The sequence below is a fragment of the Vitis vinifera genome, chromosome 13 (genome assembly GCF_030704535.1).
Source record: "Vitis vinifera cultivar Pinot Noir 40024 chromosome 13, ASM3070453v1".
Classification (NCBI taxonomy): domain Eukaryota; kingdom Viridiplantae; phylum Streptophyta; class Magnoliopsida; order Vitales; family Vitaceae; genus Vitis; species Vitis vinifera.
The window spans coordinates 29,406,407-29,421,951 of NC_081817.1; the positions used below are offsets into that span (position 1 = coordinate 29,406,407).

Sequence of the window (15,545 nt, forward strand, 5' to 3'; positions counted from 1 at the left end):
CAATTTCACTTATTTTTAAAAATACTTTTTCACCTCTTAAAATGTGATTAATAAAAGAATTTTTTTTTTTAATTTTGTTTTTGAAAAAACAGTTACCTTTTTAAGAATCAATTCAAGGTATTTTAGAGGGTTTTTTTTTATAATTCTATTTGAAAATTGATATTTATTAACTATCTTAAAAAATATTATAAAAAATACCTCATCGTTTAATTGTTATGCTTCCCTCTGAATTTAAAATAAATAATTATAATTAAATTATTAAAATTGATTTCTTTTGTTTGATGTTTTAATTGATAAGACAATCATTCAATCTAAAGTCAAGTGTATCCTCCTACACGGCACAACCTTTTAGTTACCTAACTTTTCCTTTTTATACTTTTTCCAATACCATCAAATTTCTTAGAGATTCCTGCGAGACTTTGTAAAGATGAAAGGTGACATGTCAGATATATATATTTATTTCTTAGAAATTAATTATAACTTGTTATTTATTATTATGCGCATTTAGAATTTCATTATTTTGTATTTTGATTTTATTTATTTTAATAAAACTTGTTAAAATTAACTTTGAAAATTTAGTATAATCCTCGGGTTCAAATCGCTTATGTTTAGTTTAGTTTATAATAAGATTATTTTACATTTAGTAAAAAACATTGAATTATTAAATTATCCCTTTAAAATTATACATGAAAATAAGGAAATCTTTGACATTATGATTTTTTTTTTCTCCAATAGATGGAATTAAATTTTAAAAATCTACGATTAGAATGAAGATATGATATCAAATTGGACCATAGAATTTCCTCTCAAAAGACACATGCATGTAAAATTGATCTTTTAATATAAATGACATGAAAGACATATGGTTGGTTCCATATGATATGGGTGGAAGTAAATTTATCTTTATTCTACTTTTTTTTTAATTTAAATTTATTATACTTTTTTGTATGAAGCGGATTTTTTGAAATTTAAAAACAGAGCCGATAACTAAAAAGTACACCAAGAATTGACCATATTATTTGTTTTATTTGCTACACAGAAGAGGTGTCAAGCCCGAGCACTATGCCAGCTTATAAATTATATACAACTAAGCACACCGACGAAAACAACAAACACATTCATTTTTATTTTTTTTCTATAACTAAATTAAATATAAGTTTTCATTTTTTTTTAGGTAATATTTTTATAACACCCAACAACGTTAGAGTGGAAAGCCTAAGCAACCCCACTTTCCCTTATCCTTATTTTGAAATAGCCTTTTGTTTTCTTTCATACACTTTAAAAATTAATTGGATGGAAGCCAAAGTTCTATATATATTTTAAATAATAATAGAATTATAATTTTTTTAAATATAAAATAGGTTTTTTGGTATAAGTAAAGATAAAGTTTTTACATTATATTAAATATTTTTGACTGTTACTTGGTCAAATTGAAAAATGAGGCTTTTTCGTTTGTTCAACCCAAAGAAAGTTGAAAGTCTTTAAGGTAATTATCGATGGAAATGATTTCTCACATGATTTAAAAATTAAAAAAAAAAAGAAATTGAAATAGGTTATAAACTTATGCATTTTTAAATTATTTAATATCAATATAAAAGAGTAAAAATAAATTAAATGAATCTAAAATAAATACCAAAAAAACATTCATTTAATTTTTTCTTTGTTCCATTTTCATGCATATTTTATTCCTTTTTTTTTCTTCTAAATTTGTCTAGAACAAAACATACGATAAGAATATATTTGATTTTTAGAAACTATTAAGGAAATAAATAAAAATATATTTTTTTTCTCATATTTGATTTATTATTAAAAAAAAGTAAAAAATAAAAAAAAAATACTAAAAACTCTGAAGTTGAAGAAACTTATAAAAATGAATTATTCTTCATTTTTTCACATCTATCTTTTTTTATTTTTGCTCTTTATTTTCTAATTCTTACATTTTTGTCATTTTCTCCAAAGTTTTACAACCCATACATTGGATAAAGAGTGAACCTAAAATAACAAAGCAATCTAACATCTCTAGCCCTAGAGACCCTTTCTTCTATAATTTGAATACATGCAATCTGGGCCACTTCAACATGTATTGTACTTTGGATCCATTTCTAACATCTATCTTGGAAGCATTATGCTGAAATCAACCATCGGATTTCATTGTTTTTACGGTTTTTCTCACAATTCGGACCATGAGATGTTGGACATGGGCCTGAGGCCCTAGGCCCATCAGTTTTGGCAAATCCGAAACACGAAATGAGGCCCAAAGATGTTACGTACCGGCGCTGCTCGTGGCATTCCCGTCAGTTTCTTTACCGGTGACTCCGTCGTCTCCTGGAGCCTTCCCTCCAATTATCTGTACCGGAGAATACTTTCCAGCGTTGATTTCTGACCGGAGCTCGGCTATTCCTTTTCTCAATGACTCGTTCTGTGCTCGTAAAGCGTCCAGCTCACGCTTCATTGACAAACACGTCCCTGCCACGCCAGTGCTGCTGTGCGGGCTGTTATCAGCTGCCACGTGTTCGATTCCGATTTTGCTTAGCACAAGGAAAGGGGCTTTGTCGCCAGATATCCCGGCCGTCTGATTCGTGATGTTGTCTCCGGCGCAGGTAGGTTTGAACTCCGCCGGAAACTTAAGGTTCCACCTGAGTTTCAGCACGGCACGGTTCATCAACCGTACAGCAGTCCCCGCACTCAACTCCACGCCAGAAAACACACTATCGATCACTTTTCCAACGGGAAAACTGATTCTCTTCCCGGTTGCCCCTGGCGGTTCTGCATCGTCAACCGATCCATCGACCTCCAAATCGGCGCCGTCAGCAGGCGCCTTGAATTTGGGAGTGAAAATCGAAGACTGAGGCGGCAAAGCGATCTGCGACTGCATAGATCGTTTGATGGAGAAATCACCGATCTGAGGCCTGAAATGGATGAAGAAACTGGGACTTCCAGTACCAAGGAGGTTGAACTCAGCAGCCATGGCTATGGGAGCCCCGATCGGGGACCCGAAGCGGCCGATTCCGGTCTTGACGGCAACGGCGAAAGGGGTGAGAGAATCATTGTGGCGGTAAGAGAATTTGATCAACGGCCCGGATTCAAAGAAGGTGGAGAGGTTAAAACGCAGGTCTGTGGCGTCTCCGGCTTCGACGCCGTACCGAAATGGAAAGCCCAAGATGTTGAGAGCAACTTTGGCTCTGAATAAAGGTTTTTTCTCATCTTCTCGAAACTTAACTGAAGCTTTCATCATCTTCTTCTTCTAAAACCCTAACACACTACAGGTTCAAATAAGATGGAACTGTTACAGTAGAACCGCCATTCTTGTATGATCGCGGTGGCGGATGGAGCAATGGTATTATTATAATATAATTTTAAATATTGTTTTTTAAAATTTAATATATATCTATTATAATAAATTAAAACATATCTTAATATATATAAGCCACGTTTTATAAGATATTTGTAAAATCTGAAAATTTAGAAGATTAGTATTATTTTTGGATAGATTTTTAGGTGGTGTTTATTTTTTTTTGTGTTTTTTTAAAGTAATTTGTTTTTGCCAGCGTTAAATAAAAAATCAAAATATGTAAAAAAATCAAAATATGTAATTTTTTTTAAATAAAAAAAGAACGTATTAACTTTTTTTAATCCTTAATAGAAATAAAACAAGATAAAAACAAACAATCTAATATTTAATATTATTAAACATTAAGATTCTATTTAGAATTAAGCAAAAAAAATAAATATCACCTTAGTCTTGGTTTGACGTTAGAAATTTTGAAGAGAATATGGACAATGAAATACAATAAATCGAATAAATGAAAAATTTTAAAGAAAAATAAGATATAGATTTAAATTTAACAAATTTTATTTCAAAGCCATTTTTCTTTTTCTTTTTATAAAAATAAATATTTTCTAATCAAATTCATTATATTTTATTTTATTTTACACTTTTTATTGTATATTAAAATAAAATTTATCTTTTATTTTATAATTTTTTTCTATAAATTCTATTTTGATTTTGGAAAAAGGATGGGGAAAATATAATTTCTCTCTTAATATAAAAAATAAAAATATATTTTTTAACAATATTTTTCATGATATAATAAAAAAGTATTGGAAGAATCACTTACCAATACCAAATTTAAGATTTATTTTAATTATTTAAAAATAATTTTTAGAATTACGTCAAACACCTAATTTAAAAAAAAAATGCATCGAGGGATTGAAAATGTTTTAATCCTCTCGAATTCGCTCCAAAGATTTTAAACGTTTTAATCAAAATTAGTGTAAGAAACCAAATTAAGGCCCCTTAATGATGAAGCGTGGGCCCAAAGCCCACAAAAATACTAGGCCCAGAACGGCAGAACCAACTAGATATGCGTGACATCACAACTGGACGGGCGCCAACTCAAAATACAAACCAAATTTAAACCCTAACTTTCAAATCCTATATAATAATAAATAAAAAAACTAATAAATATATATGTATATATAATTTTTTATTTTATGATATATATTTTTATTTTCTCTCACGAACTCTTTTTTTTTCCGTCTTACCGCCTCCGTCTCTTCAAACCCTAGGGTTTTTACTCTCTCACTCTCTCGATTCAGAAATCTTCTGTTGGTTTGGAGTCTCTAGCTTGTTGAAATGGAGGTCGGAGGCAAGAGGAGAGGTCGTCCGGACGGCGCCGCTTTCGGCAACGGAGGCTTCAAGAAATCCAAGCAAGGTTCGTTTATTATTATTGTTATTATTTTCCTTCTCTTCCTAGAAGCTCCGGTGGTTGAATTCGAGACTGTTGCCTTTGTTTCTGTTTGGATCTTGGGAGGAGGATGGGAACGTGGAGCAGAGTACTGAAATCTGCTTTGTTTGGCGTCCTTTTTTTTTTCGTGAGATCCAATCGGGTGTTGTTTTTGTTTCTCAGTCATTTCTGCTCTAATTGTTGTTTAGTTCGGAGAATTGATTTCTCTGGTTATCCATACTATAGAGTTGTAGTTTGTGCGTTATGTCTTGTGAGGTGGGATTTTGTATATGTTTTATTCGTACTTCGTTATTTCAGTGAAGGCAGTTTAATCTTTTGTTTGAGTGGGAAGGAGCTGAATCTTTGCTGGATTGCAGATGCTTTTCAAGTGTTTTATTTTGTATCTGCTTTAGCTGTTACGTTGTTGTTTATTCATTAGATCGGCATGGGAGATTGGTGGGTAGTAATTGATCATTATTAATTTAAAATTAATGAATTTGGATGGAAAACAATTAAGATAGCGCTTTGAAAGAATTCGGTTAAAATTTTATGACTTTCTTATTTTCTATGATATAAATACTAGGCGGCATTGATATGTGCTGTGGTACAAGAATATTTTTACAATACACATATAAGGCATGCCATGCAATATAAATGAACAGAATTGGAGAATCTTTGACGGGTTGAAGTTGTTGGAGTTAAAAGTAAATTTTATCAAGTTTTTGCTTTTTCATAGTCTAGGGGTTCTCTTGGGAGTGAAGCTTATATTTAGAATGGTTTAAGGCCTTTGTTTTGGCCTCTGATTGTTGTATCCTCTGTTTTGGATTCTTCTGCTTATCATTATATGGGTGATCTATGTTACATCCAAAGCACTAGGGGTTACCCCTTTTAGTGCTCCTTATATGCTATATTTGGCTATTAAAAAATCATAAGTGCTTGGCTAGTTTAATTAGCCTGCAAGGAAGAAAAATTTTCATTTTTTCCCCTTACAATGTTATTGTACTATTGGATGTACTTTGAAGTTGATATAAAACACTAGAAACTTTCCTTTGCTTTTCTTTTGCATCTAATGAAACATGGATCTTCTCTTTGTGGAGTATTAATCTGACACCCTGTTTTTTTTTTTTCTCTTTCTTTTGGTTCAGTTGCCTCCTTACAAATTTTTATGAAATCAATTATATATTTCATACAGTGTGTATTTTATACTTGTGCATGTATTTTTCTATCTATTTTACAATATGTAAAATAGTGTCCAGTATACTATGAAAGAAGGAAATGGTAGCATATACAGTTTATTTGTTCACAACTTTAAACAAAATATCTATTTCTTTCCCTCAACTATTTGGTTCCAAATAGAGTGTTTTTGTTTCCAATAGTTATTTCACATCCCTGTACAATCTTTTTTCTATCCCTTTCCCAATTCGTAAATGCCTTCAAATTTTCAAAATATGAAGATCAAAATGTGTCAAGGTACAATTAGTTTTACAGAAGGGAAAAGGAAATGAAATCCGATTTCTTTTATTTTCTATTAGTTTTTAAGATGCATTTCCCTCAATGACTGGTTCCAAAGAAAGTGATTATGTTTGACAATTGTTTGGATGTGAGAATTCATTTAGGTGATTATTGACTACATTGCTTACATTTATGTTTAGGAGATCTTTCCTTTCTCTTTTTTTTTTCATTGCTTGATTCCATTCGATTTTTGGTAATATTGATATCTGTTTGTTTTCTTTGCCCTTTTTTTCCCTTCATTTTGTGTGTGGGGAATTGTAATGTATGTTGCTTATATATTTTGGCTCATTTGTTGAAGCTCTATCCTCTAGCAAAGTGCTTCTTTGAGAAGAGCCATGTTGAGTCGAGGTTGCCATCCAAAACACAACACATTTTTAGAAACCTTTTGTTCTACAAAAGCTTTTTCCCATCTTTGCTGAAAGGAGCTTTTAAGTTCTATCCAAGCACATTCTGTGCATTTTGGCAGCCTGGAAGTGCTTTAGAACTGTTCAAAGCTGTGCTAATTGGTGCCTGCCTTTTAGTGGTATTATCATGAGACTCCAATTGACAAGCATCGTATACGTACTCCACTAAGACATATTGGTGGTTCCATTAGTTTTTGTTATAGGTTTGTCAACTTATTTGGATACCTTAATACCTGTTTGCTTTGATTTTTGTTTTTATAATCATATAATTGCATGCAATGACACAGGTAAATTTCACTTGCACAAGGGTGATGTACAATACTAAACTTAGCACTTTATTGATTCATTGCCTGCTTGGGATTGGTGATCTTGTAATTTCTAGTTAATGAATTCTTAGTCTTTGGTAACTTAATTACAATAAATAATGGTATATGAGTCCTGGATTTTCTTGAAAAGTTCGCAGATCCAAAACTCACTGAAATCGTAACTGAAACAAAGTAATTAATTTTTTGCCACAGAAACGGAGTCCTTTTCAACTGGTATAGGAAGCAAATCGAAGCCATGCACCAAGTTTTTCAGGTTCTAATCTTAACCTACCCAAGATAAATACTCTAAATTTTAAATTTTATATTGCAAATGCTTCTAACTTTTAATAAAATTTTGCACAGCAGTTTCACAAGCATGACTGTTGTGATCCAGGTTATGACTTTGGCATCTAGATTGTGATACAGGTTATATTTTTTCAACTATAAATATGTAAATCCAAATTTTAACAGAGATGATGTCTTTACAACTGTGATATATGCCCATTTGTAATGCAATATTTAATCTATAAGCAGTTGATCAAGAATGTGCTCCTTTCATCATTGTTTTAAGTCTAATCATTGATCATAATGCAATATTTAATCTATAAGCAGTTGATCAAGAATGTGCTCCTGTCATCATTGTTTTAAGTCTAACCATTGCATCTGTTCTTGCATTGATATACAAGTAGATTACATTGTTTCTGATTAGTTGTTGAATTTTAGTCAATTGGTTTTAGTTCCCTATTCATTTTGATTGTAAGCATCCTTGGTCCTGATGCTAGAGCACAGATGTACTGTTTTTGCATGAAATTAATTCATCTCAAAGGGAATATAAGCATTCTAAATCAACTATGGATGTAATCAAATCCTGATTGGTGTTGCAGCAACAAAAGAGTGGAGGTTAATAATCAGTTCAGCTGCAATAATCACCTTTTATTATATCACCTGATAACTCCTTTTAAAAAAAAATAAAATGAAAAAATCATTCTGTGAAGACAAAAACAAAACAGGGCAAATGGGTTATGTTGAGGGTGTCACTTTGAACTTTACTGTGGGTATACTGATGTAGAAGGTATCTCTGAATATGGAGTGACAGTGAGAACTGTTAACATTTAGGGTTAGCATATATTTATTTTTTAAAAATATGTCCAGGCATTTCTTTTTTTGGGAGTCCAAACATTAAAAATGGAAAGTGAGCAATGATCTGAGTTGACATGTGATATGCATATATGTGCCTTGCCTACATCTTTTGTTATGTCCTTCCCTCTTTATAGCAAGAATCTTATGGTGAGTCAGATTTATATTGTGTCCCTCACTTCCTTCATTGCCCTTCCTGAATTGAAGTTCAATGGCTTGTGGGATTATCTCCTTTCATACTCTCAAGTCATTTACATCTTAACCCTTAGTTATTTCTATGCAGTGACATTTATTTTTTATATTTCCAAAAGAAAGTGGTTTAAACTTTTTCTATTGACACCGTATAATATAACAGGGGTAATTTATTAAATATAGTTGAATTGATGGAAAAGGAGTGACTACTATATTTGTATTGCCACCAATTTTTCTTTTTTACTAGTACCCATGCAATAAGAGTAGTATCATCCTTTCAAGGCATGTGATTTCACTTTATAGCATGACAAAAAGAAACAATTGTAGAAATTTGAGGAAATAAATCAAATGATTGGAGTGGGTAAGCTAGAAAGGCATGAAGTTTTGTGTTTGTCTGGTTTCTGTTTGTGTTCTTACTTTTTGGGACTATTTTTTGTAACTTTCGAAGTTTGACAACTTCCAATGTTATTGTAATTTGCTGTTCTAAAAATTTTTGAAATTCTCAAACCACTTTGTTTCCTTTTGGGATGTTTGGGTTTCCCATTGAAGACTAGAGAATGAACGAGCCCTTTCTTTTTTGGGATTTGATACAGCCATTCTGTTTTTTAGTGCTTAAACCAATTGTTCTTCTGATCACTTGCCCCTAAATTGGGCTTTTTAGGGATTAACCAATGTGATCTCCATTTTATTTCTTCATATTTTGCTATTCCTGTATTGGAGTATCAATTTCTGTGGCTGTAAAACCAAATGGACTTATTCAATGTCTTGTGTCGATTCAATTGTCATCCTTTTTTGTTACAATTTGGGTTTTGTTAGCTGCTGTGATAATTTTTCTTTAAGACATTTATTTCTGGCATTTTACAAGCATGATTTCAAGTGACTTATGATCTAGTTAAAAGTAATGATTCTGCTGTGCCTTGTGATTTGTGAGATAAGGCTTCCCTTTCAGTACAATAATCAGTTTTCTTTTCTCTGTGTCACTTATTGTAGTTTATTCGTGTGATTTTGGATGCAGCACTTCTGGATGCCCGTTTGGTGAGGGATGTCACTTCCTGCATTACGTTCCTGGTGGCTATAGTGCAGTGACACAGATGACAAACCTGGGTGGAAATCCTGCTATGCCTCCCATTGCGAGAAATCCCATGGCCCCACCAACAATTCCTGATGGCCCTCCTACTGTCAAAACTCGGATCTGCAACAAATTCAACACTCCAGAGGGATGTAAGTTTGGTGACAAATGCCATTTTGCTCATGGTGAATTGGAGCTTGGCAGGCCAATTGTCCCAACCCATGAAGATCCCAGAGCAATGGGACCAATGGGTGGCAGGTTAGCTGGACGGCTTGAGGCACCGCCACCAGGCCTGGCTGCTGCAGCCAGCTTTGGTGCATCAGCTACTGCCAAGATCAGTGTGGATGCATCTCTTGCAGGAGCCATCATTGGAAAAGGTGGGGTAAACTCAAAGCAGATTTGTCGCCTCACTGGTGTCAAGCTTTCCATAAAGGAGCATGAATCAGACCCAAATCAACGAAACATTGAACTCGAAGGAACCTTTGATCAGATCAAACAGGCTAGTGCAATGGTACGGGAACTCATCTTCAACATTGGCTCTGCCGCAGGTCACGCTAAAAATCCTACAGGTTCAGCCGCTTCAGCAAACAATTTCAAGACAAAGATGTGTGACAACTTTGCCAAGGGTTCATGCACCTTTGGAGACAGATGCCATTTCGCTCATGGAGCTAATGAGTTGCGGAAGCCAGTGGCTTAGGTATTTGCATTTCCTTTAAACTATTTCATCACCTTCAAGAAAGAGATGAGGTATTTCTCAACAATATGGTATGATAGTTTGGTTTCTGTTCTATCGGCCCCTCTTTCCTCCAGTGAGATATTGTGACATAACATGCTTGCTAAATTAATCATTCATTTGCTAAATTAATTAATCTTCCCCATACAATGGGCACATAAAAGAGATTTAGGCATGGATGATATTTTGGACGCATACATGCTTGGGATGATGAGGATTTTTGTATGCTAGTGGTTCGGATGTTTGGCATTTGGATGGCCACGGATCTTCAATGGACCAATCAGATTGGTTGCATATCCCTCCCGTTTTGGAGCAGAGAGGAGCTTCACTCCCGCACATTCCCAAGCACCTCTCCACTCCATTCTTGGTTGGATTCTGTTTTATTCTTACCCTCATAACCTTATAGCCATGTCCATTATGCGCCTTTGTGCCTTTGTTTTCTCTTTTGGTGTAGGTGGTGGTTTGAGGTTGAGGACCCCATGAATGAAACTCACAGGATTTAGTAAAAGTTTTGATTTTTGTATCAGCATGCTTTGGGACATGTGTTTAAATAATTCAAAATTTTAGTCGTATTTTTGAAACCGTTCCAAACATTTCCCCAAAAACAGTTTTTTTAAATAGGTTTTCAATTAAATATGTTAACTTAGTCGGAGTGGGAATAACGAGTACAACGACCCAACAAGTCGAATTTTCCCTTGGCAAAGTTGATGCCAAGAAGTAAGACCTATTAGTGAACAACCAAATCTCAGTGCCATCTCTGCTCAAGCTGTTGTGTACGATGAAACCAGTTGCACTTAGCCCTAATGTCTTCCTGCCATGGAAATTAATTTACCAAGTAATCAACCCGAGCAGGGTGGTTTATGGAAGAACCCTGTGTGCATCTTGCCCAGCCTCCTGCAGTCCTCTTGAATACGCGAGGCTGCTTCATGGGAAAGGTCTCCCTCCAGTCTGGTCGATGAATCAAGTAGTCCCAACACCTACAGGATGATAAGTGCTTGCCATCAATCACTGTAATCTGGGGGTAGCTTGAGGACTATGAAATCCATGTTCTATTTCAACCTTTATTTACCTTCTGATATTGTCCAAGAAATCCGGGGCCTCTGCAGAAGGTGAAGTCGAGCATGTCTGGAGAATTTCTGAATCAGAAAGATGTTGTAGTGTCATAGCAATATGTAACTGGCGCATGGTCCTAAACAAAAAGAAGTTAACCCACAGTTCAGTTGGCCCAACCCATGGAAGCTGAAAGTATGAAGCAACAGCATTTACCAGGTGCAGGGCGCAATTTTGAATTGGTCGGTCCGAGTATCATATGTCTCAAGTAACCGGCCATCCCAACTGGGATCCTCGTAGGAGACAGACACTCGAATCCGCCGGACGATTTCTTCTGGGCATCTGGTAGTTCTGTCAAAGCTTGCTGGGAGGATCCGCCCGGTGGAAGTTTCTGCCTGAAAACAAGTTTAAAATGCTTCAAACATAGAAACGAATTCCAAAGATTCAAGAAATGAAACATCTCATCTCTCAATGGTAACATCAACACATTAAAATTGTGGTTGAATCTTCGTTTTTGTATTCTGGAAGGTGTTGGATCATTGGAAATAACTTCATTTTTTTAAAGTGTGCTGCATATTCAATAAAAGAAATCATATGATACAACCAAAGAGATGCAATTTCTCATAACAGATTCCATATCAATAACTTAAGATTCATGCAATGAAATTCTGTTTGAAAACACACTACTTATTCTTTATGAAGATGTTCTTTGTATTTTCAATTATTGCTAAGAAGATTCCAGAAAAAAAAAAAACTGAAACACCTTAAATTTGCTCTAAAAATAACATGGTTTTAGAACAAATTCTAAAAATGTTGTGTTTTGCCAAAAGTTTACTAACCTCGGTTTCTAAGTTAAAAAACTATTTTCTATTCTCAATAGGAAACTATTTTCATATTTTTCTTTTGTCAAATATGATTTATAGTGCATACAATCAATGCATGTGTATGTGTTTAACTTCAAATGTTTACATGGAATATGAAAATTAAAATTTGATCAGCTTGGAAATCATTAGAAGAACTCCCTCTAAGACATTGTTTCAATCAAGATTCCTTCCATGAATCCCAGTGGAATATCATCCAAACAATAAGTTTGACAAAAATCTCAAAGTCATCTTTAAAAGGTTTGAACACAGATAGCAGAAAAGGAAAAGGAAGTCATTTGAGTTTGAAACTGACCAAGAACCCATTGAAAATGGGGTATCCATTTCCTTCAGAATCCCTTCTGGTGTTGTGCCCAAGAACACACAGAGTTTGAATGTGAAAATTTTCTCGGCTTCTCCACAAAGCATCAATAATTTTGATGCACAAAGGAAGGGAATAACCATCCCATTTTTCCTGCCTTTTTGATCTAGTTTTATGGCTGGCCTGCTGCATCAAAAATTCAATACATTCAACTATTATTCTGCCTCTGAGCTGGTAACTAGAGCTCTGGAAAATCAAACACAAAGTTGAGGATCATGGGCCAGACTTTAGGTGAGGAATCGTCGAAACCACCAATAAGATGCACCTGCATTTGATAGTTTTGAATAAGTTTAAACCCACATAGAAGTGTCAGAAGTCGATCAATCAAGATTATCCCTAAAGTGACAAAGTTTTAGGAGAAAAAGAAGAGTACATCCAACTCGGCATCAAAGCCGTGATTGTGAACAAGTGATAACATCTGGGTGAGGCCTCCATCAACAACAGTGGGAGAATCCATATGGGCAACAGAGATCCTGAAATCAAAGGTCCCAAACAAACAAAATCAGAAATGCAGAATTACGCAAATTCTGAAGTTCCTTACAAATCCTACTGGATATAGTGGATTCTTACATTCCAGATTTTCGGTTTCGGATCACAATGCCCACACAAGTTGTTGCTTCATCGGTGCCAACCAACTTTTCAAGGTGAAGAAAAAAAACAAAGAATTCATAGGTGAAAGGGAATTGGGAAATAAAGTAACAAACTCTCAGTGTGAATTCAATGTTGAGAATGTCAATTCAGAGTCTCAAACATATAGCAAAGAAAAGAGAAAACATTGTTGTGAGGGTACTGAATTGGGAGTATACTTTCTGGATGCTATTGCATAATGAAGGTTCAGTAGTAAAGGGCCTATTTGGGAACATTTTTTTGAGAAAAACAATCCTTAATTGTTTTTAGGAACAAAATTCTGTTTGGGAACTTAAATATGAAAACCAGCTTTCTCAGCTTATTCTCTATGGAGATATACAACATACTTATATACAATGCAAAAGTTTTAAAAGTATTCTCCATATTTTCAATTGTTACTCAAGCACCGACAAAAACAATTGAAAATATCTAAAATTTATTTTAAAAAACAAGCTACTTTTAGAACAAATTTTCAAAAATTGTTTTCTATCAAAGTTTGCCAAATGTGTTTTCTAAGTTAGAAAACTGCTTTTAAGAACAGTTTCCAAACAGAGTCAAAATCTCTTTGCTGTTGGGCAATAACTGGTTCCTTTTGCTTCTAAAGGTTAAAAGAAAGGAAATGTTTCAGACACTTTTTCATTTTCTAGAGACACAATGCAAAAGAAAATGGGGAGGGAAGGAGAGTATGCAAATCCACAAAACTGGAATATCAAAAGGATACCCCTAGATTTTACAAAATATGATGACAGCCATCCAACAAGAAATGCATTTCATCCCATCTTTTTATAAAAACATCAGGCAGCTGACAACCCGGGCTTAAATAACAACAGCAGTTCATGTCATGCAGTTTCATGTAGTGATATGTAACACAAGAATCCCTAGCTAATATGCTATCCTGCAAAGATGTGGACTACCTCAAGTGCATGAGATCCTCAACAGTGTTATGCTCGAGAATGTGCCCATATATGACATGCAGTGTACAAGTCCCTTTAAAATTTTGGTGTCTGCTGGACTATCCAGGACTGATGATGATAGGAAGATCGAGAACTAATCCAAAATAAGGATGATACCACATATTTAGCCAGGCAAACAAGCTTACATAGAAGGCTTAGGAAATACCATCACCTATGAAATTAGAAAAACCCTCTTGAGGATATATTTGTAACTACTTGCCTAAGCAAATACCAAAACAAACTTACATCCACGAGCTCAGGGTCAACAGTTGCATACTCTCTCTGGAACACGTAAACACATTTGCTCTGACTTGATCCCTCTGAACCAGCCTGCTCGGAAACTGAAAACTTCCTCTCTGGGATAGCTTTGAATGAATGTGAAGAAGATACCAGAACAGGGTGTTCCCACAAGGCCATCAGAAGATCACCTGCCTGTTGATAAGCACAAGTTTTCGAGTCTGTGAGCTACTCAACACCACAAGTGATCATACAAATTCCACTCAGGAAGAAAACCCATGATCCAAGATTCTCAGAAACCCTTAGAGACACAAGCCAGCAAGAGAAATCAATAGGCAAAAACATCCACATGCAGAACCAACATAATAACCTTCAATATGTGCCCACCCCTACCCTTTGCAGATAGAATCATAAGCCAAAACCCATATGTAACAAATCAAACCATGACATGGAAAAAGATAATTCTAATAGAAGCAATAGGGTTGTGAAAGCATCGGATATCAAACTTAAACACCTTCCTTTCATAGCTCAGAGCGACATTTTCACAAACACCTTCACAGCAGAATAACCCATCAAGCAATCGGGGTTCTTGAATTGGAATTGAACAAAATAATGAAGTTGGGGTTTTTGTAGATGACACCATGATTCATACAAAATCATGTTTAGAGAAAAAACAAAAAAAACAAAAAACAAAAGAGAAGGTACCTGAGACGGAGATGATCGAGTCTCAGATGGATCCACCACCGACCCACCTACAAAAATCATCTTTCTTTGTGGGATTTGATCTGGGAATTGAGAGAAAAACACTCTCCCTGGTCAACTACCACCTATGAGAAAGTCAATTGAAGCAGAGGGAGGAGCAATCCCAATACAATTTTGAGTCTTTTCTTGGTGATACAAATAATATTTATCACTTTATGATTAATAATAAAAATAATAGGTCGAAATTTTCTATGGTGTCCAATTACCAACATATCCCATCAAATCTCAGTCGGAAAATCAAATCTTAATCATTCTATTAGCAAAGAAAATAAATTGAAAATCCCATCTTTATTAGAAAAAATTAAGCTTATGACATATAATTCTTTTGTTATTATGCAGTTACCATTTTTTTTGGCAATAATGTTTAGTGAAAAACACAAATTTTATCTGAAAATTATTTTAAAAAATTTTAAAAACATGTTTAACGGAATTTTTATTAAAAATATAATTTATTCTGAAAAATATTTTATTAAAACAGATTTAAGGTATTTTCAATTCTTTTGTAGTATTTTGAGAAATAATTTAGAATATGAAAGAATATTTGAAAATACCATGAAGAGTAAATTTAAAAAAAAAGAATTTAAATTTTAGTCAT

At 34.2% G+C, this 15,545-nt stretch overlaps 3 protein-coding genes across 4 annotated transcripts; 1 reads left to right on the forward strand and 2 right to left on the reverse strand.

Annotated features, from left to right (window-relative positions):
- Nucleotides 1-2,263: 2,263 nt before the first annotated feature.
- LOC100240833 (hypothetical protein) lies at nucleotides 2,264-3,235 on the reverse strand. Its single transcript, XM_002268251.2, has one exon. The coding sequence runs from the start codon at nucleotides 3,233-3,235 to the stop codon at nucleotides 2,264-2,266; it is 972 nt and encodes a 323-aa protein (XP_002268287.2).
- A 1,200-nt stretch (nucleotides 3,236-4,435) lies between these two features.
- LOC100240955 (zinc finger CCCH domain-containing protein 14-like) lies at nucleotides 4,436-10,207 on the forward strand. The gene is made up of 3 exons (XM_002273016.5): nucleotides 4,436-4,715; nucleotides 7,162-7,222; nucleotides 9,293-10,207. Exons 1-3 carry the CDS (start codon nucleotides 4,637-4,639, stop codon nucleotides 10,041-10,043), a joined length of 891 nt encoding a protein of 296 aa, XP_002273052.1. The 5' UTR covers nucleotides 4,436-4,636; the 3' UTR covers nucleotides 10,044-10,207.
- On the reverse strand, nucleotides 9,290-15,261 carry LOC100245927 (protein N-terminal asparagine amidohydrolase). Of its 2 annotated transcripts, none has more exons than XM_010661254.3 (9): nucleotides 14,894-15,261; nucleotides 14,198-14,383; nucleotides 12,942-13,006; nucleotides 12,745-12,844; nucleotides 12,598-12,636; nucleotides 12,306-12,497; nucleotides 11,346-11,524; nucleotides 11,149-11,268; nucleotides 9,290-11,056 (listed from the first exon to the last, which is right to left on the reverse strand). In XM_010661254.3, the coding sequence occupies exons 1-9, from the start codon at nucleotides 14,951-14,953 to the stop codon at nucleotides 10,903-10,905; spliced, it is 1,095 nt and encodes a 364-aa protein (XP_010659556.1). In that variant the 5' UTR covers nucleotides 14,954-15,261; the 3' UTR covers nucleotides 9,290-10,902. The 2 variants fall into 2 exon arrangements, with proteins under 2 accessions (XP_010659556.1, XP_002268254.2); XM_002268218.5 differs by having other exon boundaries at nucleotides 12,306-12,494; nucleotides 14,894-15,229.
- Between the last annotated feature and the right edge of the window lie 284 nt (nucleotides 15,262-15,545).

Coding starts and splice junctions, on each gene's coding strand:
- LOC100240833 (XM_002268251.2), bottom strand. CDS start 3,235: ATGATGAAAGCTTCAGTTAAGTTTCGAGAAGATGAGAAAAAACCTTTA.
- LOC100245927 (XM_010661254.3), bottom strand. CDS start 14,953: ATGATTTTTGTAGGTGGGTCGGTGGTGGATCCATCTGAGACTCGATCA. Junction 13,007..14,197: donor TTGACCCTGAGCTCGTGGAT/GTAAGTTTGTTT, acceptor CACCTTGAAAAG/TTGGTTGGCACCGATGAAGC. Junction 11,057..11,148: donor TTCTTGGACAATATCAGAAG/GTAAATAAAGGT, acceptor ATCATCCTGTAG/GTGTTGGGACTACTTGATTC.
- LOC100240955 (XM_002273016.5), top strand. CDS start 4,637: ATGGAGGTCGGAGGCAAGAGGAGAGGTCGTCCGGACGGCGCCGCTTTC. Junction 4,716..7,161: donor CTTCAAGAAATCCAAGCAAG/GTTCGTTTATTA, acceptor TTTTTGCCACAG/AAACGGAGTCCTTTTCAACT. Junction 7,223..9,292: donor CCATGCACCAAGTTTTTCAG/GTTCTAATCTTA, acceptor TTTTGGATGCAG/CACTTCTGGATGCCCGTTTG.